Source organism: Aspergillus costaricaensis, assembly GCF_003184835.1.
Source record: "Aspergillus costaricaensis CBS 115574 unplaced genomic scaffold BO79scaffold_11, whole genome shotgun sequence".
Lineage (NCBI taxonomy): Eukaryota > Fungi > Ascomycota > Eurotiomycetes > Eurotiales > Aspergillaceae > Aspergillus > Aspergillus costaricensis.
This window is the reverse complement of record NW_020291811.1, coordinates 259,239-281,278: the sequence shown is the minus strand read 5'-3', so window position 1 is coordinate 281,278 and position 22,040 is coordinate 259,239. Positions and strand designations below refer to the sequence as shown.

The 22,040-nt window shown below is 51.0% G+C and overlaps 10 protein-coding genes across 10 annotated transcripts; 4 read left to right on the top strand and 6 right to left on the bottom strand.

The window, feature by feature from the left end:
• Positions 1–480: 480 nt before the first annotated feature.
• BO79DRAFT_144448 (putative nuclear membrane fusion protein Kar5) lies at positions 481–1,718 on the bottom strand (the record flags this gene model as incomplete). The annotated part of the gene is made up of 5 exons (XM_025678384.1): positions 481–579; positions 630–830; positions 876–932; positions 978–1,175; positions 1,221–1,718. The coding sequence occupies 5 exons, from the start codon at positions 1,716–1,718 to the stop codon at positions 481–483; spliced, it is 1,053 nt and encodes a 350-aa protein (XP_025540991.1).
• Positions 1,719–2,643: 925 nt separating this feature from the next.
• On the top strand, positions 2,644–3,699 carry BO79DRAFT_208437 (mitochondrial 54S ribosomal protein uL6m). The gene is made up of 3 exons (XM_025682398.1): positions 2,644–2,944; positions 3,017–3,130; positions 3,196–3,699. Exons 1-3 carry the CDS (start codon positions 2,671–2,673, stop codon positions 3,567–3,569), a joined length of 762 nt encoding a protein of 253 aa, XP_025540990.1. The 5' UTR covers positions 2,644–2,670; the 3' UTR covers positions 3,570–3,699.
• On the bottom strand, positions 3,630–5,119 carry BO79DRAFT_208436 (3'(2'),5'-bisphosphate nucleotidase). The gene has a single exon (XM_025682397.1). It carries the CDS (start codon positions 5,026–5,028, stop codon positions 3,775–3,777), a length of 1,254 nt encoding a protein of 417 aa, XP_025540989.1. The 5' UTR covers positions 5,029–5,119; the 3' UTR covers positions 3,630–3,774.
• Positions 5,120–5,396: 277 nt separating this feature from the next.
• BO79DRAFT_208435 (LSB5 family protein) lies at positions 5,397–7,626 on the top strand. Its single transcript, XM_025682396.1, has 4 exons — positions 5,397–5,887; positions 6,041–6,192; positions 6,242–7,261; positions 7,313–7,626. The coding sequence occupies exons 1-4, from the start codon at positions 5,873–5,875 to the stop codon at positions 7,323–7,325; spliced, it is 1,200 nt and encodes a 399-aa protein (XP_025540988.1). The 5' UTR covers positions 5,397–5,872; the 3' UTR covers positions 7,326–7,626.
• A 579-nt stretch (positions 7,627–8,205) lies between these two features.
• BO79DRAFT_6937 (uncharacterized protein) lies at positions 8,206–10,758 on the bottom strand. The gene has a single exon (XM_025689621.1). The coding sequence runs from the start codon at positions 10,434–10,436 to the stop codon at positions 8,532–8,534; it is 1,905 nt and encodes a 634-aa protein (XP_025540987.1). The 5' UTR covers positions 10,437–10,758; the 3' UTR covers positions 8,206–8,531.
• A 672-nt stretch (positions 10,759–11,430) lies between these two features.
• BO79DRAFT_170762 (MDR family MFS transporter) lies at positions 11,431–13,234 on the bottom strand. Its single transcript, XM_025679542.1, has 2 exons — positions 12,978–13,234; positions 11,431–12,925 (listed from the first exon to the last, which is right to left on the bottom strand). The coding sequence occupies exons 1-2, from the start codon at positions 13,183–13,185 to the stop codon at positions 11,481–11,483; spliced, it is 1,653 nt and encodes a 550-aa protein (XP_025540986.1). The 5' UTR covers positions 13,186–13,234; the 3' UTR covers positions 11,431–11,480.
• Positions 13,235–14,908: 1,674 nt separating this feature from the next.
• BO79DRAFT_208432 (uncharacterized protein) lies at positions 14,909–15,725 on the top strand. The gene is made up of 4 exons (XM_025682395.1): positions 14,909–15,087; positions 15,155–15,259; positions 15,321–15,503; positions 15,573–15,725. Exons 1-4 carry the CDS (start codon positions 15,081–15,083, stop codon positions 15,587–15,589), a joined length of 312 nt encoding a protein of 103 aa, XP_025540985.1. The 5' UTR covers positions 14,909–15,080; the 3' UTR covers positions 15,590–15,725.
• Positions 15,726–15,911: 186 nt separating this feature from the next.
• BO79DRAFT_208431 (DUF2011 domain-containing protein) lies at positions 15,912–17,094 on the bottom strand. The gene is made up of 3 exons (XM_025682394.1): positions 17,037–17,094; positions 16,424–16,955; positions 15,912–16,342 (listed from the first exon to the last, which is right to left on the bottom strand). The coding sequence occupies exons 1-3, from the start codon at positions 17,060–17,062 to the stop codon at positions 15,977–15,979; spliced, it is 924 nt and encodes a 307-aa protein (XP_025540984.1). The 5' UTR covers positions 17,063–17,094; the 3' UTR covers positions 15,912–15,976.
• A 1,002-nt stretch (positions 17,095–18,096) lies between these two features.
• BO79DRAFT_216321 (LAMTOR1/MEH1 family protein) lies at positions 18,097–18,821 on the top strand (the record flags this gene model as incomplete). The annotated part of the gene is made up of 3 exons (XM_025683312.1): positions 18,097–18,147; positions 18,292–18,452; positions 18,512–18,821. 3 exons carry the CDS (start codon positions 18,097–18,099, stop codon positions 18,819–18,821), a joined length of 522 nt encoding a protein of 173 aa, XP_025540983.1.
• A 1,105-nt stretch (positions 18,822–19,926) lies between these two features.
• BO79DRAFT_216320 (E2 ubiquitin-conjugating protein UBC8) lies at positions 19,927–21,038 on the bottom strand (the record flags this gene model as incomplete). Its single annotated transcript, XM_025683311.1, has 8 exons — positions 19,927–20,063; positions 20,118–20,299; positions 20,351–20,465; positions 20,520–20,557; position 20,625; positions 20,681–20,721; positions 20,913–20,920; positions 21,006–21,038. 8 exons carry the CDS (start codon positions 21,036–21,038, stop codon positions 19,927–19,929), a joined length of 555 nt encoding a protein of 184 aa, XP_025540982.1.
• Between the last annotated feature and the right edge of the window lie 1,002 nt (positions 21,039–22,040).

Below are 22,040 nucleotides of genomic sequence, written 5' to 3'. Positions count from 1 at the left end.
GAGACTGACTGCTGATCGGCGGGCGCTTTTCTGCCGCATAATACCGCTGTTTTCTGCCCAGTTTAACCCTAAAGGCTCAGGCAGTCCATCTGGACTAACTTCTCATCCCTTGTTCATACTATGCCTAGAGCCTGCCTCTAGGTAGTCAGTATCTTTTTCTTCCGGGTAGCTTATCACCGTTTGGTTGACATTTTTTTTCTATAGGATCTGCTATAATTATCTCTTTACTCAGAGGTTTACTATTCTCTTACACCAGTATACGGAGCGGCCCCTGACAGTCCCTTAGTGCTACATTAAGGTGCTATCGCTCATTGCAAATATACTGAAAGCCAGACCATCGTATAGTGTATCATTTTGATCACTGAGTATCATGTTATAGATATATGACAGCAATAGTATAGAAAGCCACATTATGCACGTCACCGTGATATCATGAGTCAAGGAGGAAATGATCTGTGATCAACAATATCAGCAACAAGCCTAAGTCATGCATAGACCATTGATTACATACATATGGAAACAACGAGTAACACTAGCGCTGCCTTGGGGCTCTGTGCACCAACAAAGCCGATTAGAAGGCTATACACGGGTGCAGGGTATGAGCCTAAGAGACGTCTTGAAGCAGGCACCTCTTCATATCGTTTCACGGTGTCGTCGACAATTGTCTGCAGGTTCGCAGCTGCGGCTGTTGTTTTATCGACAAGAGCTTGAGAGATCCGTATGTTTGTGAGGAGATGCTCTTGAAGTTCATTCTGCCCTAGCTGAGCGTTGCGCAAGTCCTCGGCGATTATTTGAGATCCACTTAGGGCGATTTCAAGATTACTCAGACGCTGAGAAGGTTAGCTAATTACCCATTCTAACAGGCTAATGCTAACCTTAGATATGTCTTGCTCTTGCTCAAGTATATGGACAAACCTGCCCGCAAGCCATTCCTACCACAGTCAATCTCTAGAAGTTTATGGAAAGGCAGGGCTTACTAGGGCAGACTCGAAGTTTGCTACAGTACCAGACAGCTTTTCCATGTCGCCTTGAACGTCTGAAACTAGGTCACTAAACGCAAGAGCATCCTGTTGTCGAGTCACTGCTTGCTGTTGGCCCCATGCTATGCCTTCATCCTGAACGAGCTTCAAGATGTCCCGTAAGTTGTTGACACCTTCTGCTGCGTTTGCTATATCCTGCTATACGTCAGTCATAGCTCTAGCAAGCTGTGATTTACTAACTTTGTCAAGAGACGCCGTGCTGCTATGTAGATTCCTAATAGTGGAAACCACAGGCTCTAGGATCGAGCCAACGTGGACACCCATGTCGAGGATCAAATTCTCGAGCCTAGTTTTGAAGTGCATCTCCGTCTCCTCCATGCTGACGACCAGCTTGCTTCTCATGACTTCGACTGATTGCAGGAACTCCTTATATTGAGAAATCCCAGTTGCAGCCACTTTCAATGCTTCCTGCAGCCCATGATCAAGCTTTATCGTGCCTTCAATAATAGACCGGTGGAGTTCAATAATTTCCTCCCTTTCATTCTCGAATCTGGCTGCTTGGCATATGACCACGGCATTTTGCCTACTGTTACTATATGATGTCCACCACTGGGGCCGTGACTCTAGAGAACGAAGACAGGACTCCAATTGTCCTTTGGCTACGGTTTCTGCAGTATTGAAATGGGTCTTATAACCGGTGGACAGCCCGAAGAGCCCTTTCTTCTGCGGCAGCCGCATAGTTATAGAATGACATGAAGTGGGAACTGCAGCACCCGCCTCATTGAGCTCACATATGGCAAGTCTTGCCGCGTATATTGAGCGGATGTGCTCCAGCGTCGTAAATGTGTGTGGGTCCGGCTTGTCAGATCTCCCCCCGATCGACTGGCAGGAAGTAACCAGTTTTGAAACTGCCATTTGATGGCAGGATGGAAGAGTCTGCATTGACTGCAGAAGCCCAAGTGCATCTGAAAATAGTACTTCTCGTTGGTGGCTTTTGGAAGTCAATAAAGAGGCTAGATCGACGTCTATATTCGAATTTCGGTCTTCGGCCGAAAGCACTTGCTAGTAGGTTAGCGTAAGCTCAACCAAGAGTGTAAGCAGACGTACCATCCATTGGACTAGCAGAAATTGTGGCATTGCAGATGTTTAGTATTAGTATTAGGTAGCGTAACAAAGTGAAGGACATTCTAATGCCTGAGCTTCCCGGTATTTTGGCTGTGGTGATATGTCGCAACCCTGGGGATGTTAGCTGTAGAAAAGCGCAGAGGTTATGCTTATTAGAATAGCAGATATTATCAAGCAGAGAAGATAAAAGAAAAGAATAGCGATTGGATGGTATACAAGTTGCGAGCTAAAAGTACGAAGCAGCAATTGATATCTTAGCAACAGTCAAAGCAACAGCACATCTGAAGCCGTAGTACAGGATTGAGACACCCGGTGATCATATCAGAACAATAGATAAAACAAGAGATCAACTCAAACTAGGGTTTAGAAAAACAATTCCACAGCTATTCAAACAACATTCTGTGATGTGGAGGAAGTAAAAGGGAAGTGAGAGCGCGCCATCTATACAACCAATCACGTGACACCACACTAACCACATCGGGAGTGCAAGATCTCCGGACAAAATCAGTCGGCATCGGAGTTCCCAAGCACTCATCCAGACCTCAAATCCACAATTACCGTCGCCATGTCATGTTACTTGTCTCAGAGCTGCTTTAGGCAGCTTGCGCGGAGTCCTTTGAGACAAGGACCTCTGCCCAACTTCCTCGTCCCTGCCTTCTCTCACCCTCTCCGGACACAACCTTTCTCGACCACGTCCCCGGTACAATCGCGAGTTGGCGGCGCCGCGATCACCGTGCCCCCGGAGGTGTCCCTGAAGTTCATCGACCTCCCTCAGCCCAAGACCAAGGCCAAGTCTGTTGACTTCCCTAACATGGCCGTTGAGGTTAAAGGACCCTTGGGTAAGGAGCAATGGCTACTCTTCATAACGGCGGCGGCGGAAAAGCGGAGCGAAACTGACATTTGAGCGCTAGGTGAATTGTCGCTGAACGTCCCTTCCTACGTGAAAATCGACTACGATGAAGCCCTTCGCAAAGCTACTCTTGCCGTTCAAGACTCAGAGATCACTCACCAGCGTGCTATGTGGGGTGCGTTACTCCGTTGGAAATGAATTCATTGCTGGATCATAATTGACGAGTGATGTATTTTCTAGGAACCATGCGCGCCCATCTACAGAACCACATCCTCGGAGTTTCGGAAGGTCACATTTGCATTCTGAGTTTCGTTGGTGTCGGTTACAGAGCTACCATTGAACCCACGGCAACCACCGTTGAGCCCCAATACCCCGGTCAGCAATTCGTGTCCCTGAAGGTCGGATACTCGCACCCCATTGAACTGGGTATTCCCAAGGGCGTCAAGGCCAGCACACCTCAGCCGACTCGTATCCTGCTGGAGAGTGTGGACAAGCAGCTTGTGACCAAGTTCGCGGCGGAGATCCGTGAATGGCGCAAGCCGGAACCTTACAAGGGCAAGGGTATCTTCGTCAACGGCGAGACGATCAAGCTCAAGGACAAGAAGATTCGTTGAAATTGGCGTCTATATTTTGGGGGAACGAAACTGTGTTTATTATTTCTGTACATGTATATCCGAGCACGGTTCTTTTGGTTCGCAATTGGTATCCTTTCTTTTTATGTACTTTTAGAGACGCATCTAGCGTGCACGGTCTGACAGAACTGATCGAGAATCTATTACATTCATGATAGAAAATCCCTTTATCGTCGTCACCTAGCCCTTACAACTTCAGGACAGTCTTCACAGCACCAATGACCTGGTCCTGAAGGGCCTTGGGGGCCGCGACAACTCCCTTGTTGGCCGCCAGGGTCCTGCCCTTGCTGAAATCCAATCTCTGGCCGTAGATATCCGTCACTTGACCACCAGCTTCCCGCACGATCAGGTCACCCGCGGCGTGGTCCCAGATCTTCTCCTGGTAGTCCTTCCGCACCGGCAGACGCAAGTAGATGTCACCAGCACCGCGGGCAATCGAGCAGTACTTGGCCTGCGAGTCCAGACGCACACTGGGGGAGGTGATACCGAGAAGCTTAGCAACGGCGGCGTTGTCGTCCTGAGCGGAGTGACCGGCCTCGACACCCTCGCAGAACACGGCCTGAGCGATATCGGGGACGGGGCGCATGGAGATGGACTTGCTCTCCGCGAGAGCACCGTTGGTGAGGGGCCGGCTGATGGAACCAACACCCTGGATGGCGGAGAAGAGGACACCCTTGCCGGTGCCGCTGGACTGCTCGGCGCCGATGCCCGCGGACATGGTCTCGGCATCGTTGATAGGCAGGTTAGGGCAGCCAATGGCACCAACCTTGACATCACCGTCTTCGATCAGACCGAGACAGACGGCGTACTGACCGCCACGCAGGAAACCCTTGGTGCCGTCAATGGGGTCCAATGCCCAGATACGACCCTTGGCACCACCAGCACTCTTGCCCTGGTCGATGATGTCCAGCATCGCTTCTTCGCTAGGCAGAGGGCCTCCCAGGAGGTTGTCGCTCTCGGTGTCCACCAACTTGATATCCTGAACGAGTCTCCAGATCTCGGCGCTCAGCGCCTTGTCCTCGCGGAGGCTGCTGGCCTCCTCTTCGGCGACGATCTCGTCATTGGGGAAGTTCTTGCGGATGGCCTGAATGATCAAGGCCTGGGCGCCGAAGTCGCCAATGGTAACGGGTGACTTGTCATCTTTGGAGACGGTGCCCTTGGCCTTCTCGTTGAAGACCTTCTGGGTAAGGAGGGTGGCCCGCTGGACGGCCAGCTCGGCAATGTAGCGTTCTTGTTGGTAGGACATGGTGGTGGGTTGGGTATAGGAGGAGTAGGAGGGGGATAGGTGGGGGAGGGATGGAAGCAGATGAGGGCGGGTTTTTAAGATGAAGCTGACACCCAGTAGCAGAGTGGAGCAGAGGACCAGACGGGAGAAGATGGAGATAGTACGCGGCCTGCGAATGGAGCAAGGATCTGCCGAATTCGTTGACCAGAGACCCATGGAATTGGGATACTAAGGGTGGCGAATAGCTGAGCAACAGGATACGAGCAGTCTGTGTTAATTATCCAAGCAGTTCCTGCGTCAAACGAGGTCCAACCACTGGGGTCAGAAATGCTCGTGGGATTATGCTTGTCCGTTCAAACTCGCAGGAATGAAGAAGCCCGGGATCGGCGTGGGCCATTGGAGAGTGCCCCAGGCGCACATCAGGCAAATCAGGCACTGAGTCGGAAAGTTCCCCCGCACTTGTCCCAATTGGGACGGGCAAGAGGGGCAGTCACGAGATCGGGATGGAATCAACACCGCATGACGTTGGAGGCGCCGGTCCAATCCTTCGTCTCTTGCAGTTGCTGCAGCTCAAACGGCTCCAACGCTGCTGGTCTGCGAGATCAATTCACTGCCGAGTAGTCTGCCAATGCAAAGCTACTACTGTTAGTGCACCAGGTCCTTCTGTACCCCCCGCCAAGGCAGCACAGCGGCTATCCAGTTGGCCTAACACGTCACCGTTCTGCTTCATCCCCGCTGCGCGCTGGATAGATATCTATCTCTCTAGGCACCGGGAAGGGTCCCTGTTGGGTAAGACCATTGTGGGCTCACTCTCTTGCTTGTCGGCGGCATATAATTGTGAGGACCAAGAGGACAAAGGGGGTTCAATCCACTGCGTCTCGTCTCGCGACCCACCTCTCCTTAACTGGGTCGATCCTCCTGTATGTATTGGTGACAATTCGATACGCATGTGAGAGTTCCAAACATTGTCTTCACATATCTGAATACTTGCGGGGCTGTCTTTATCTGTCGTCGTCATTGAATATCGACTCTATACACTTCCTCGTCCGGTGCTTTCACCATGTTTCACTCCTCGGTAAGTCTATTTGGCAACTTCCCGCGGCCTAGCCCAATTGGCATTGAGAACAGTGTCAATTACACAACACTCACATCTATCTGCAAACTCACAGACATGAATGTGGTTCCATCACTCCCTTGTTCACGGACTAATACATGTACTCATTTATAGAAGCCGTATTCGGCTGTGACGGTCCAGATCGAGGTCCTCACCAGCGAACAATATGAGGTGGAAGATTCCAGTGGAATCGTGGATCTTATCGAGGCCATTCGCATCCAGGCCAGTGGTCCTACGGAAGCGAGTCGCGCTTTGCGTAAGAAACTGTCAGTGTATTCACTCCCTCTGCTCGACAGCGCTCTAACGCCCTCCCAGCAAGTATGGCAATCTTCACCGCCAATTGCGAGCCCTTACAATCCTCGACTTCCTAATCCAGAACACCGGCGACCGCTTTCTGCGGGAATTTGCAGATGAGCCCTTACTGGAACGACTACGAATCGCTGCGACCGACCCGGTTTCCGATCCCTTGGTGAAAGAGAAATGCAAACAGCTTTTCGGGCAATGGGCTGCCTCATACAAGAACACTCCCGGCATGGAGCGGGTTACAGGTCTTTACAGACAACTACCAAAGCGTAAGCAGCCGGCTACTCAGGCAAAAGCCAAAATCTTGCGAGATGCGGGGCAATCAGACGAACCTACGATGGGCCATACGGTGTCCGTGTCAGCCGGGAATGGACCTGCTACAGTTCTCAGTGGCCCCAAGCACAAGCACACATCCAGCAAATCGTCCCTCTCATCTTTCAGGAAGGAAAAGAAGGAGAAGAAGACGCTAAGCAGGTCTTTCAACCTCGAGAAAGAGAAGCCGGAAATTCTACAGACCCTCGCATCAGCCTCCGTCGCCAGCACCAACCTTCTCAACGCCCTCAAGCTAGTCAACCGCGAAACGCACCGGGTCAGCGAAGATGCCGAAGTCCTCAACCGGTTTGAGACTTGCAAAACATTACGGCGCCAAATTCTGCGATACATCCAGCACGTGGAAAGCGAGGAGTTTCTGGGTAGTTTGATTCACGCAAACGAGGAGCTAGTCACCTCACTTATGGCATTCGAAGTCTTAGACAAGAGTGTAGACTACGACAGTGACAGCGACCAGGATGTCCTGGAGACGGGATGGACCCCTGACCGCGACGACCTGCCCGACTCATTCGCAGGGCTGGTTGTCAACCCCCCGAAGCCACCTCGTCCCCCTCGCCCCTTGAGCATATCTGTACCATCCTCATCAAGGAAAGTCTACAATGACAGCGAGTCAGAGACGGAAGACGACGATGATGAGGACAATCCATTTGGCGACCGCAACGCCATTCGCACTCCTGGAATTGAGAAGCATGAACCTACCTGGTAGGTTTGTCTCCTACTAAATAACTAGATCTACGCCTAATACCCCAGCAGGAGAGAAGTTTAGACGAACACCTCCCTACCCCGCCTTTTATCGCATCACTTGATATCACATCAACCCAACTCAAGCACACAATCCATTCTGAAACGGCCTGCACATTTCATTTACGACAAGAGAAAGAAGTATGAACTCCGCAAGGACGGCCTAAACATTTGACGTCACTCCATTTCCCTTTTCTTCATTGACCTTTGTCCGGCTGGTGTCCGCATGGCATGAGGCGCACGGGGTAGTTGTTAGAATGAGTTTTTTGTATGAAGTAGCACCCTATGATTGATTCTGCTATACCAATGTCACCGAAAGAATTCAGTTAGGTAAGGGGTCTGGAGAACCTCCAGTAGATTCGTATAAAAGGTATACCCAGCTACACTACATACTAGATAGGTGAGCGCTTACTAGTGCTTTCATATCCAAGGTATACTTATATACATCTTATGAAAGTCGAAGCAAACCACACAATAAGAACGAAAATGGTTGAATTAATGTCACGGTACAATACAACAACAACAACAACAACAACTACAACTACTACTACTACTACTTATTACTCAAAGGGGCTTCGCGGGGTTGTTCGTGAATGGTAACGTGAAATATATAGTAGTTTATCCAATATGATGAAAGTAAATTACGATTGTAAATAGTTACTAACGGGTATATATAGTTCATTAACCATGAGTAGTACTATGGTTTTCATAGGTTATCAACTAGTATGTATTATTTTCGGTTCCCTCTCACAAACCAATGATTCTATACTTTCCACATATCTATATTTCAACAGACATTTGGCCACATTATCGTGAGACGTGTAATGGAATCTCCATTTTACAGACCCAAATTCTCGTACTACTTGAACGAAACATTGAAAGTAAAATAAAAGAGTTGCCTTTTACCCTAACCTACAAAAAGGTACAACGATCAAACCAACGCTAAATACCGAGTTCATATTCTTCCCCCATGCACGATAGCATGCATGCAATGCGATAATATATACCAGCCCAGGCCCTCCATGCAAAGAAATAGAAGAAAAATAGGTATGAACAGAAGGACGATGGAATGGTAGAAATGACGCCAGCGGAGAAGAAACGAAGATAATAACGGGGTATTAGAAGTAACTTTCGATCATGTTGGTGTGAATAGACAAGAAGGAATAAGGCGAAACGGGAAACAAAGAAAGAGGTATCTTAACAAGTAATAAGAGCAATTAAACCTTATCAATCACAACACTTTCGTCTTCATCCACTCACTCGTTCCAACACCCAGGTTAAGCCCGTTCCGAGCCCACCATTTGCGGACACGCTCTTCAGCACCGGAGACCGGGTCCGCGTCTTCGAGAGCTTCTTCAATATCGCAGGTTTTGAACTCGACGCGGAGTCCGCTGCGACGCCACCATTCCAGAACGTTGTCGTGGCCATTCTTCGTAGGTCCGACGAGAACTTGGCTGTCGAAGATCATCTTGGCGCCTTTCAGACGGTACCAGAAGTCGAGGACGTGGACGTGGCCGTGTGTGCTGGCGATGCGGGCAACGGATTCACCATGGGTGTAGGGAATGCCAGAGGCGTCCCACCAGGCTAGGGAAGCGGTACGGCCGGATTGGGCAGCAAGGAGGACGGATTTGCCGACTTTGAGGGGGATGGGGTTGGAAGGGGGTGCGTTGGCCGAGGCGGCTTTCCACCAGGCGAGGACGGCTACTCGGCCTTCGGCACTGGCGGCTTCAAGGGCGCGCTCGGTATACCGAAGTTCAAGGCCGGAGGTTCGCCACCATTCTAGGACGTTGACAAAGCCGGCGCGGGAGGCTCCGTCCATTGCGTCGGCGATGTATTCTTTGTTGGGGAGGGCGGGGGCATCGCGCCACCATGTGAGGATGTTGGGGTTTCCGTAGATGGCGGATGCGCGGTATGGCAGGTTGGTGAGTCGGGAGGTGGTCCAGAGTAAATCGAGATGGTTTTCGGTGAGGTAGGAGAGGATATCGGTTCGAGAGAACTTGAAGATGAGGTGGCATACCAGGTCGGAGAGGGGCTTCCATCGCGGCAGGCTGTCAATGCGCTTTTTGATTGCGGCGAAGGATCCTCTGAGAATGGTGTATTCCAAGGAAGCCGGGGTCGACATCTTTAACAGGTGATTCTGCCATTCCTTCGGCACGGGCAGATTGGTTGGAATACCGACTGCTTTTGCGATTTCCCAGTCGTGTAATTGGTCTTCGAAGATATTGAGCCATAGCTCCATGGGTAGTGAGCGCGGGCCACTTTCCGTTTTATTGCTTCGATGCAGGAGGTGTCGCGATATCGTGGACGCCGCATCACCAGGCATCTGCTCCGAAATGCCGGTCGGGTATGTAGAATCTGTAAGCTGACCAGGCTTGGTGGAGACCTGAGAGAACGATAGACCCAAAGTTCGTTCGAGAACTTCATGTAGTTCTTTTAAGCCTTCCCATGGTAACTGAACCAGCTCCTCCGGACTGACCGATTCCCACAGCACCGGTGACACCACACTTATCCATGGCCAGAACTCTGCCACCTCTCGGAGTTGCCTTTTACTCAAAGGATGGTGCCATTCTGAAACTGTCATTCCAGGGATCAGCACCACCGGCTTCGACGAGATCCAACCCCGCAGGAGCGCCAACGTCAACGTGTTGGTCAGCCCATATAGCATCGACCCCAACGCTCCAGCATCTATCGGCGCAACCAGCAGCATATCAGCCCACTCGCACAATTCCGCCGCCTTGGCCTTGAGCCATTTCCGAGCCCCAGTCTTCTTTTCGAATGTTTGACTATCCACCGTGTCCATATAATGAGGAACCTTGCTTGCGCCCGACAGAAGGGCGGAGGGTTCGTCCGTGATCAATCGTATTTCGATATCGGGATTCTGAACCAGCGATGGAAGTATGTTGTCGACAAAAGCACTCTCGGTGGAGAGGAGTAAGCGTTTCCGACGAGGAGGAGAAGAGCCCGGGGCTTCTTGTATTTGATTATCTATTTGCATGGGGGTCGTAGTGGTATTTTCCGTCAACTTTCCTCCCATTTCTGTAGTGACCTCCATTTCCGACGACCAGACACCCTTTGAAACCACCGTTGCGACACCAGTCGAGGTCGAGGGGAAACTTGCGCCAAAACCGACAGCCATCACAGTGAGGAAAGAACGGAAGAAGAAATATGTCGTAAGAGAACGATCTAAGACGCAGATCCCGCGGTAATATAGTCCAGTCACGTCACGATTCGATTCGTTGGAGAGGAAAGGGAGAGCGCCCAGAACCTGTCGCCTGCAGGGATTGTGCAGCCAGCAAACCCCGGATTAGTCTTTTGGTGTACCGTCGAAAGGAAGAAATCGCAGCCAGTGCGCAAGAACGGCGAAGGAAATGCCCTGCAACAGAAAAAGTAAATCCAAGCTGGTGACGATTGTATGAATATAAGTCGGCCAGCCGGGGCTAGCGGTCGATCAATTGCAACCCAATGTAAAGCTCTCTCTGTCGCTTTCACCCTCCAGGCCAGACCAGTAATTAGAAAGCCCAAGCCATGCACAGCAAGACGAGGGCAGGAACCGGACCGCACTGCGGATCTGGAAGCAGTACGTGTTGACTGACGGGTGGGCTGATCGGACAGGCTAGGGAGGAAGCGGTGTGCCGGGTTTGAAGCAACAGCGGGACTTGCAGGGCGAATTAATTAGTTCAGTTGTTAATGAAATCCAGTTAGCAACGGAGCTTGGGCGTCAAAGTATCCAAGATGTCTGCCGTCGCCACGTCTGCAGTGCAACTTTCAACGCCACCCAGGTTATCGTCCAAGTATCGATTCTAAGGAGATTCGGGGATGATCGGAATAGAGGAGATTAAGGAGAGACGGGGGAAACTTAGAGGAGAGGGAAAAAAGAAGCGAGAGAGAAAGGAGGAGGAGAGTCGTGCCACTGCTACCTCAGTGGAGAGGAATATGTTTCGTCTTTCAACTAATGGAAGATCCAGAGGCTGCGCTGGAGAGGAACTCCTGGTTCGTCTGCGGAAGAGACCGGCGCTTATTGGCGGGTGGGCGGTGGACCCTGCAGCCTTGACCCGATGATGATGTCGCTATTACTGTTCTGTTCGGTAGGAATGGTCGGTACAAGTAGTAGTATGTTCTCTATTTCTTACGCTGTCTCCAATTTTACATATCGCCCACAATCAATCGCCGTTCTTTTCTTCTATTCTTCTCTCCGCGCCAAGTTCGAATGCAGCTTGTGCTCGCGCATTCCCATACTGACTATCGCCCCCAGTACGCTGAGTCCCAGCAACGTCAGAAACACGGCGCGCAATGAGTCCATGTATGAATCCAACACCCCTGGGATCCAGTCTGCAGGGAGTTTCCTAATCTCCTCGAGGCTATCGCGGATTCGACCAATCAGCTCGCCAGCATGCTCGCGATCTCCGAACCGAGACCATAGTCCGGTTTTGAGGATGTTCTGGAACACGGCAGAGGCAACGGTGATGCCAATGGTGCTCCCCGTGCTGCGGAATGCGTATGATGCGGATGTGATGACTGCATGGTGCTCATGGTCTACAGCAGAGATGAGTGCCACCAACGTAATGGTCAGCATGCTCCCATAGGCAGTACCCATCAGGAAGAAGTAGATGAAGGGTAGCCAGGACGGGGTCGTGAGTGACAGCGTGCAGATCAGCACATTGGAGAGGACCATCAAAGTCATGGACACATAGCTGAAGATCTTGTATCGCCCGGTCGACCGCATCAGAATCCCCGATCCCAGTGAGCCGAGAGAGGTTCCAATGGCTTGGGGGATCAGTCTCACACCCGCACTTGTGGCGGACAAGCCTTGGACCTGGAAGAACAACGGCAGGTAGAACAAAAGTCCAAAGACCGCCATCGTGCTGAACCAGTTAGTCAGACAGGCTGAAAATACTGTGCGATCCAGTAGCAACCGGACAGGAATGACCGGTTCGGACGCGATGTTGGCCTCAACGTAGATGAAGAGGCCAAAGAATACCGCGGAGAGCGGCAATGAGACAAGGATCAGAGGGTGAGTCCACGGCACCTGGTTGCCTCCAGTGTTCAACCCCAGCAGGAGCAGAACGAGACTGGCAACCAGAGTGAGAGCTCCGAGGAAGTCCACCCGTTTCAATTTGGCGTTGTCAGTGGCCTTGACCGGCACTCGAACTGTGGCCGCTACGAGGATGCCGGACACCACGACGAAAGGTACCTGGATCAGGAAGGCCCATCGCCATCCCAGAGTGTCATTGATCCATCCTCCAAACACACCACCCAGTCCACTTCCGGCTCCATAGCAGATGTTACCAATCCCCTGCCAAACCCCACGTTTCCGTAAGGGCACCAAGTCGGAGGTGACAAAGGTCGAAATCGCAGTCAGCCCGCCGCCACCGATACCGGCGATGACGCGCCCCAGCACAATAGTCCCCTCAGTTTTCGCGAGACCACAGATTAAGTTCCCGGCTGCGAAGAAGATATTCGAAAAGACCAGCCCAGTGCGCCGAGAGAAGATATCAGTAAGACGTCCACTCAGCGGTTGAAAGGCAGCATTAGATATCAGGTAAGAGGTTGCGAGCCAGGACAGTAAAGTGAAGGACTGGAAGGAAGATGAGATGGGAGCAGTGAGAGTAGCGACAATTGTAGTGTCTAACACGGTCAGCTCCAGCGGATGAGGCACCTGTAGTAGGACAGGTCATACCCAAGGCAGCCAGGAAGACTCCTATCCAGATACTTCCCAGGACGAGGATGAGCTCTTTCGAGCTGGGTTCATCGGCCAAGGGGACCTCGGAGTCTCCCGAAGGCACTGGTTCATTCGGCGAGTGATCCCTAAGGAGGGGCGTCTGTTCGGACACCGGCTCTCCTTGAGGTCCATTCGAAGCCGCTGTTCTGGATTGATCAACACGCATACCTGTACCACCAATATTCTGGTCGGATATACAGCGGTGGACCGGTGGGTTGGGTTGGGTTTAGGTTGGTGTGCAACGCAACTTGGCGGAGCGGCGGTAATTCGGGCGGCGCTCCGATAAAGAGCGGGCGATAACGCGACCGATCATTTGCCGCTTCCAAGCTTATCCAAATCCACCATGACGGCTCGTCTCCCCTTCGTAACTTTCGGCAGACTGAAGCTCTCGACGAATCCCAGGGCACTGAGAATGGGGCGGTCGGACACTTGCCCTTCCACGGTTATTGCTGAACCTTGATGTGAGCTATCTTCGACTTTCGCGGGTTTCTTAACCATGGCTCTTCAGACCCGGTCGTATTTACGATGGATCAGACTTGAACAGACGCTTGGTCTAGTTCCTTTCCTTCCCCCCTGATCCGATGAACAGGTCTGAATCTCACAATCACTTAAGGCAAACAGGCAAGTCCTATTTTTGCACTCGACCTATCATTCTAAGTCTGGCCTCGTCAGTCATGTCACCCAGTACGGAGTAGACAACCACTCATTCGTCACTGGACATCGACTGCAAGCATGAATGAAGCACCAATGGACGTGACCTGGAATATTAGATACAGCTGAAAGTCAGGATTATAGCCTTAACGAGTGCTGCACACACCATGTCGGCCGACTGTTGAACAAAAGTCTGAGGGTATGGACTGGCAAACGGTGCGCCGCCAAGATTGTCACTGGCTAACGGGCGCATCGTGCATGCAGAGATGAAACAAACTAACAATATACAAAGATTTGACGGAGTCAACCGGACCTTCTAAGATAGAGTGCACCAGAAATTTCCAACCCTCAGAACAAAAAAACCACCACGGCGATGTGAGTCCATTGACCTGAAGTAGGGCAATTTCCGTGCCCTATATACAAGGTCTCCACTCACGGCAACCCAATTCATCTAATAGTCCCAAATAAGCGCAGAATAAGGATTGTTCGCGAAAGTAAAAGTGGGGCCCGTGATGGACTACTAGATCCTCGTACATTTTCTCTGTCGGGGTTTTATTGACAGCGCTTGGTCAGTCTCACGATAAGGGTTGCCCCTGAAAAGAAGGGCCATGAGGGGGGAAAAGGAAAAAAAAGTCGCTTCCAGGAGGAAGGGAAGCAGAAGATACAGTCAGTCAGTCACAGTCTACTCCTGACTCGCACTTCTTCATGCACCACCCCCTGGCGCTTGGACAGAAAGTACGATGGTCTCCATAATTCAAGTTGCTAAGTTGCTATTCTTGAGCAGCAGCAGCAGCCACCACCACTGCAAGAACAGGATAGTCGAGCCGGGATCAACTGCTCTGTTGGCAATAGATGCGCGAACCGAGGGTTACTAACGCGGCGGGGTGCCGATGCACTTGCCCATCCCTCGTATATTAACTCCTTAGATAGAGTCGTTGTTTGGATAGACCCAGGGGTTAGCTAGCGAGAGAACTAGTTAAGTTGTCATGACTAATAGGTAAACCTTTAGATGACGGCGCCAGTGGATCAGCAGCAGTGGTCGGCGGGGACATGAAAGAGGGGGGGTGGGAGATGAGGCAGGATGTTACTCGGTAGCTAGTAGGAAAAAGGGTCCCTGAAGCGAAAAGAATAGGAGGCATCGAAGAGCAGAACAGATTAAGGGCGCTGGCGATCAACATCAGGACCGTGCCCCCCGTCACGTGGAGGACACATAACTACGCCATACGAAGTCTTCTTTTTTTTTATTTCTTTCTTGTCCTTGTCCTCTGTGTTTTGAACTTTTCTTTGTTCTCTATACTACACTTTCCTGCTACATCTCACCGTTGTGGTTGTTGATCCTTTCATCATCTCTCGAGTATACCGAACTTCCCCTCCTTATCTACTACTCTTACTACCCCTCCAACAGCCAACATGCCTGGTGAGTGAAACCCCGCAGATCGTCTTGCATACGCGCGTATGGACTTCTCACTGACCTCGTATCCCAGCCTTCCTCAAGAACATCAAGAACAAGCTCAAGGCTATCTTCAAGAAGAAGAAGACTGCCGAGGAGAACCCCGAAGGCGCTGCTGCTCCTGCTGAGAACACTCCTGGTACGTTCTGCGACTCTCATAACATTCGCCGCGACCACTTACTGACCATGTCATAATGCAGCCGCCGACAAGCCCGCTGAGCAGGCTCAGACCGAAGGTGGTGTTTCCGCCGCTCCCCCGACTCTCGAGGTGACGGAGTCCCCGGCTGGCGAGGCAAAGCCTGAGACGGAAACCCATGCGGAAGCCGCTGCCGGTGCATCTGATGCCGCTGCTAAGCCCGCCGAGACTGCTGGAGACGCAGCTGGTAAGTCGAGGACACAGCCCCCCGTCGTCAAATGTAACGAAGAATGACTGGCTGACTGACCATGCGCAGACAAAGAAACCAAATAATTGCCCTTAGGCTTCAAGCTGATGCAGCTCTCACTGCATGCATCATCCACTCCTTCGCCCGTGGCATCATTTTCCTACACTTTGCATCATCTTCTCATACCCCAGCATAGACTGCGCTGATTTCATTTTGTTGTTGTTGTTCTTCTCTTGTTGATATCCACCTTTTTTTTCATATACCCTGTACTGCTTTCAATAGCCATGCGTATTCGCATAGTCTAATAATTCAGTCTGTTCGCGTCAAGCAAGATCTTAGTTGACTCGCAGTGTATTTCGTAAAAACTAGAAAAATCTGATTAATCAAATCGATGATTCGATATCAACCTGGGTATCATAAGCCGAAACTGAGCTAGAAGAACATACATACACTCAATAAGATAACCAACTCCCTCAATCACTACCCTCATCCGAAGACACATCCACATCCATCTGACCAGCCGGAACCTCACCACCAGCACCAGCAGCAGCAGCCTTAGCCGCCTTCTCCTCTCTCGCCTTCTGCCTGCGCTTAATCTTCTTCTCACGATTCTTCCGATTCCGCTTCTCCGCCTCCAACAACTTCTTCTCCTCCTCTTTCTTCTTCCTCTCCTCCGCAGCCGAAACCCGCTTCCGCAACTGAATCCGGCGCTTCTTGCCAGGCTTCTTCAACGACGTCGGTGCCCGTTCCGCGGGGTCCTTCGCGCACGTCACCGCCGCGCCCTTACCCTTCTTCTCACTCTTCAACGTAACAACCCTCCAGGGAAAATGGCACCCAGGCTAGATAAAGTAACCAAGTCAGCGAAGCCCACCCCCATGAAAAACCAACCAAGAACATTTATAAAGAATAGAATAACTCACCCACGAAACCCCCGAAAACCCCACAACCTGCACCCCCGAAACAGCCACATCCTCAAACTGTCTCCTCTTCTCCCTCAACCTCTCTTCCTCCTCCTGCTCCTTCTCCTTCTCCCCGGCCATCATCCCCGGCGCAGAGAAATAATACCCCCATCCCCGAAACGGATTCACAAAGCGTCCATCTTCCACGCCCACGGCGCCGGGTGTCGGCGAACGTACCCGAATACGTAGTTTCTGGGCTTGAGTTGTGCTAGATGATTCGGCAGCTGCTGATGCTTGGTCTTCGCTTTTGGATGAGGATTTGGCGGGGGCGCTGAACAGTCGGAATTCGAATTCTTGTTCTTCGTCTTCGTCTTCGGCTGGGTTGGACGTGGTGGATTGTGTTGTTGGATTGTCGTCGGATGGGGGCGCGAGAAGAGAGTCGATGTTTAGGAGGGCGCCGAGACGTTGGTGCACGTCTGTCAGGGAGGATTCCGGGGGTGGGGAGGGTGAGGGTGAGGTGGATGTTCGGGTTAGGAGGTCTTCGCGACGGACGCTGTTGTTGGGGGTTGGTTAGTGAGATTGAAGTTGGGATTGGGATTGAGATTGGTGGGAGGGTGTAGTGGGATGGATGTACCGCTTTGCGCTGGGGAGGTCGAACATGTCTGTCGGCAGTGCTTTTGTATATGGGATTGGGTTTGGTAGAGGAGAGTGATGGTGACAGTTGAGGGTTGATGGTGTGGAGTGAAAAATGTCGGCGGATGTTGGTGAGTGGTTATTTCCACGGGCGGGTGTGGTGCGGCCACGCGTTCGGAGGATTGATGGGTCTATGGCTAGGAGTATGGAGTAGAGTGGATTGATATGGACTTCATGCTTTATTCCATTTTGCTTTTTATCTACAAGGGTATGTTATATGTTACGATAGGATTGGTCTGACAACATGAGTATATTATACATGTGCTCTTTTTTTTCTGAGAAACTGCATGCGAACAATGCAATCCGCTTTCTGGTGTTTATGGTCAAAAGTCCCGGGTTAGAGGCGCACATGAATGCATGCGACCAGTAACCAGTTGTATATCATTATCTCCAACTGCTAAGTAATGATTATTGATCTAGGATACCTAGTATAAGCTGTCGCCTCTGAATGTCAAAGATCATACGACGGCATGATTGTTCCACCAGGCATGTGACTGTATAACCCTCTAGTAACCACAGCACTTCCTGGCGTGACATTCAACGGAGCATAAATCCAACACTTGAGACCATTGTAACTATTTAGAAGTTCAAGTTGGCTGATAAAGAACCTCCAGTGACTTCCAATGGCCGACAATCAAGGCACTCATACTACATCTACCCGATTCCGATGACATCGGCTCGCACGGGCCACTCCCAACCCACCGAATTATCCAAACCGTCACTCCCTTCAAGTCACCCAAGATCTCAATCACCTAACCAACCAACCACGCATTCCACCCTCGCAAATCATCTTCGCTTGAGCACCACCGCCCGGCGCGTTTCTACTATCCAATTCAACATCCAGACGCTCATTCCAGTCATTCATTCGCCTTGCTCTTTTTTCACCATACCCCAACACCTCCGTTTATAATCAAGCCGTTCCAACCTCCACCACCACCACTACCGTCATTGAACATCTCTCCTGCGCCTCCACCTCTAATCCGCCGATCTGATCAGCACAAATGGGTATCTGCGCCTCATGTCTAGGACGTAATCGTCGGGAACCCCACGATGTAAGTCCAATACTATATCCCTTTGCCGAAATAAAGACAAGCGCACGCAGCCAACACTCCTCCCTCCCTTTGCGCCCGACTCCACCAACCCTCTTCGCATCCATCATCTAGAACCCCCAAACTAACCAATCTCCTTCCCTACAGCCCAACCACCCCGAATCCTCTCGCCTCCTCGATGAAGACATCTACCAACCCGGCTACGGCTACGGTGCCCTCAACCAAAGCGCCCAAGGCAACCACCCAGACCCTAGCTATCTGAAGCGCGAACGAGAAGCCCTCGAAGCAATCTGTCAACGAACATCAGAGTGAGCCTCTCTTCACCAGTATGGCAGATATCGAACTCAAGACTGATAATGTGCAACAGCTCCGTCATCGACATCTGGTCCCTCCAACCTCAACCGCACCTCCAACCTCGCGCCACCCTCCCCAGCACCGTTCCCCCTCCTTCATCCTCCGATGGCGATGCGCCACCCGTCAAAGTAATAACAACTGACTCGCCACCGGCTCGCTCAAAGAAACCCTCCTCCCCGGCTGCAAAGGCAGGCGGCACAGTGCCGAAACACTGGGGCGAAGTGGTGATAAATACGCGCAAGAATCGGTCGCGGCCGGGGTCGAGTACGGATGAAGACGGTGCTGCTAAAAGGGATGTGTTCGGAGTGTTGAAGGTTACATGATTAACTGTAACTATTCAAAATGAGGGGAAAAAGTGACGGATGACGGCAGGTCAAATGTGATAGGTGCCATGAGGTGTTGTGTGTTATCGAGGGGGCTGGCTACTAGATGAAACACGGCTGTGGATGGATGGATGGATGGATGGACGAACGTGACGGAACGGACGTGACAGCACTTATCGCACTTGACTTGACTTGACGTGTTTGATTGATTGTTCTTGTTACCCCCTTCTTTTTCCTATTTTCTGCTTTTTACTCGTTTCCTCTTGCCTGCTTCTTTTTTTTTACACATCTCCCCCTTAATACCCCTTTTCTTTTCTTCGCGCATCGCGATGGGTCGCCGGCGACGACGGGGTCAACTATGTTGTTGTCATTTTTCTCCCTTTTGCCATCGGCGCTGTTGATTACATTTCTCTTCTCAGCTTTTTCTTCTTCTTCTTCTATTCTATACCCTTGTTCTGTGCCTAGGCTGTTGCTGAGGCTTTTACTTACTACTTCTCTCCAGATCTTTCATTGTGCATTCATTTCCTTTGTTCGTTCATGTGTTGTCTAGTTTGATTGGGTTAGATCGCAGATCGCGCTCGACGCCAGTACAGTAGTACTGCTAGTACTAAACAGCTGAAAAATAAACGATTGCTGTATGATATGATAACATACAATACGATTTAGAGAAGACCATATGCTATTCTATGCTATGAGACTACTATAGTAGGGTTGTAATATAACAATAATGCTCCATTAGCGATATACAGTCTTTATGTTGGAACATCTGCGAGAGGTGGAAAGTAGAACAGACACCGCGGAAGTCACACTGCTGTCGAAGAGAAACGGATCAGCCGGTCGACTTCCTACACTTGCACACCCCCCACGTTACATGATCCGATCGCCCATTAGCTACCTTCTCTTGCGACCGTCGTAGACGATTGCTGCACCTTGAAACGACAGAACTCCGCCAGAAACGCCTTCCCGCCTGACACCCAAGAGATAAAGCAGCAATAGTAGATAACACCGAAAACAGATAATAGACAACGATGCCTATGCAATATACTGGTGTGAAATGTCCAAACCAAGACGCGAATGGTCTAAGACAGACTGAACTACAGCAGAACTAGACGTCGTCCATCGTACCGGCCGGCTCTTCGCCGCCGGACTCGTAACTGCCTGCCGAGCTCAGTTCGTCTTCCGACTCTGTGTCTTCTCCGGCTTCGTCGACGGCCTCTTTGCTGGCGTACTTGGCTACGTATTCTAATTACAGGTCAGCTTGGTTGAGAGCATGTTGCAAGTGGTGTGATGACGTACCCTTGACCTTTGCCTCGTAGCTTTTCGGTTCCCGCATGAGCATGGCAGCTGCTTCACCGTTCAGAGGGTCCGAAGGGTTGGGGTAGCGCAGGAGCTGAGGAAGGAAGACTTCGAAGATGTTGATCATATCGTACATGGGCGACCATGTTTGGTTTATGACATCCAAACAAACGGAACCCGACCTAGGCAGTGGTGTTAGCCGGAGGAGATAACAGTTGTCGAATATGTCTTACAGCTCATCGATGTTCGGGTGGAAAATCCGGTTCACAAACCCGATACTCGGGCTCTTGTATGGGTATTGATCGGGTAGTTCGACGTGGATCTTCCAGTGGCCACCGGCGAAGGGTGCTGGCTATGTCAGCAGGTCCGGTTGGCAATAGTCAGACTGTGTATGGATCTTACTCTCTTCCGGTCCCTTGAAACGGACGTAGAACTCTTGCCTAACAAGGAGAACAGTCAATATCAGTCGGGTATCCAACGATTGTGGGGCAAGCCGGGTCTGCATACACTACAGTTCAGAGTCAGTATCCAAAAGTCGGTGGCAAAAGGCTGTGGGCACTCACTGTTATCATTAACCAGAGTCACCTCATAATCACTCATCAACCTATGCAAACCATCAGCACAAGTCCCCCTGAAAGCTATTGATATGTCCCATATCCGAAATCGCGTTCTCATTCCTCCCCGAGTTGGAGGAGATATGGTCGGTGCCGGATACGGGGAAGGGTGCGTACATCCTGCCAGAACGTCAGTCAGTCATCGATAAGGTATGAGCGCAATAGCGGTGCGAGTGCATACTTCATGACCTATAAGTGGAAGAATCTCGAGCGTTAGTCTCCTTCCGCCACCACTTTCGCCGCAAGGGCATGAGGGGTACCGAGGGGTACTCACATCTGTCTCAATTCTCCGCTTAGGGCTACTCATCTTGAATGACTTGCAGATAAAGCAGGTAGGTATGAAGGTAAGAGTAGACCTCGAGTCCGTCGACACCGAATTATCTGGATTCAAAGGCGAATTGCACAAGTGGGTGGAATCGAAACTATCCCCAAGGTCGAAGCGGGGAAGCAATGAGCGGGGCGACTCTGGGTAGAGATAGGGCAGATCAAAGGAAGCGGTAAAAGTGCGGGCGAGAGGGATCGCAGTAAGGAGGGTATAATAAGACCGAGGAAAGAGAGAAGAAGCGAGCCAGGCTGGGACGAGAGGCGGAGTCGCTTGATCAGAAGGAAGTGGGCGAGTTGTTTGAGGCGGGAGAATTGGGAGAGAAAGGGAAGAGAGGGGAACTTAAGAATGGGTTGTGGTGGTGGTAGTACGTAGTATGACTGATAGCGGGGACGGGGGGGATGAGGTGACGGGCGCTGGTAATGACCGGTAACAAGTGGTCACTGGCAGCGCTTCCACCCAGTCATTCGGCGCGTATCAATCAATGTTCCAGTCAGCTGGCCCCGGAGTCACGTTCGCGGTGTATTTATAGTTTCTGTAAGTGAAAGATTCTGTTGTCATGTTACTGGAGATCCCGAAATTTAACTCTCTGCCCGTATGAACAGTCAAGGCACTCTCCGACTACCAATAGTTCTCTTGTCTACGCATTGACAGGGCTACCTACCCGATGCCCAAAATTCAATCTAGCCGGCCGGGACTGGATGATCGTCGCTAATGGGTCCCCTAGCGGAACGCCGGGGAACAATCCTGATCTCAATAGTGAACTGGCTAGTTATCTGATTCAGGAACAGTGTTGCTTCGTTTCTCCAGATTCACACCCATTTCTGCATCCACTGTATTTGTATGAACGTCGGAAAGCCTTGTTCAGTGCAGATTGACCAAGAGTCAAGACAACGCGAGCGTTCCAATGGAGACAAGGGCCCGATGATATGCATGCATCATCGCTACCTCATGGCACTAAAGTCGAAATTCGCAGTGGGTCTTTCT

Excerpts from the sequence above, each read along its gene's own strand:
- BO79DRAFT_208437 (XM_025682398.1), top strand. The coding sequence starts at position 2,671 with ATGTCATGTTACTTGTCTCAGAGCTGCTTTAGGCAGCTTGCGCGGAGT. Across the intron at positions 2,945-3,016 it reads TGAGGTTAAAGGACCCTTGG|GTGAATTGTCGCTGAACGTC; the intron begins GTAAGGAGCAAT and ends TTTGAGCGCTAG. Across the intron at positions 3,131-3,195 it reads TCACCAGCGTGCTATGTGGG|GAACCATGCGCGCCCATCTA; the intron begins GTGCGTTACTCC and ends TGTATTTTCTAG.
- BO79DRAFT_208436 (XM_025682397.1), bottom strand. The coding sequence starts at position 5,028 with ATGGGTCTCTGGTCAACGAATTCGGCAGATCCTTGCTCCATTCGCAGG.
- BO79DRAFT_208435 (XM_025682396.1), top strand. Across the intron at positions 6,193-6,241 it reads CGCGCTTTGCGTAAGAAACT|CAAGTATGGCAATCTTCACC; the intron begins GTCAGTGTATTC and ends ACGCCCTCCCAG.
- BO79DRAFT_6937 (XM_025689621.1), bottom strand. The coding sequence starts at position 10,436 with ATGGCTGTCGGTTTTGGCGCAAGTTTCCCCTCGACCTCGACTGGTGTC.
- BO79DRAFT_170762 (XM_025679542.1), bottom strand. The coding sequence starts at position 13,185 with ATGCGTGTTGATCAATCCAGAACAGCGGCTTCGAATGGACCTCAAGGA. Across the intron at positions 12,926-12,977 it reads AGTCTTCCTGGCTGCCTTGG|ACACTACAATTGTCGCTACT; the intron begins GTATGACCTGTC and ends TGACCGTGTTAG.
- BO79DRAFT_208432 (XM_025682395.1), top strand. Across the intron at positions 15,260-15,320 it reads TCCTGCTGAGAACACTCCTG|CCGCCGACAAGCCCGCTGAG; the intron begins GTACGTTCTGCG and ends GTCATAATGCAG.
- BO79DRAFT_208431 (XM_025682394.1), bottom strand. The coding sequence starts at position 17,062 with ATGTTCGACCTCCCCAGCGCAAAGCG. Across the intron at positions 16,956-17,036 it reads GACCTCCCCAGCGCAAAGCG|CGTCCGTCGCGAAGACCTCC; the intron begins GTACATCCATCC and ends CCCCAACAACAG. Across the intron at positions 16,343-16,423 it reads GGTTTTCGGGGGTTTCGTGG|CCTGGGTGCCATTTTCCCTG; the intron begins GTGAGTTATTCT and ends TACTTTATCTAG.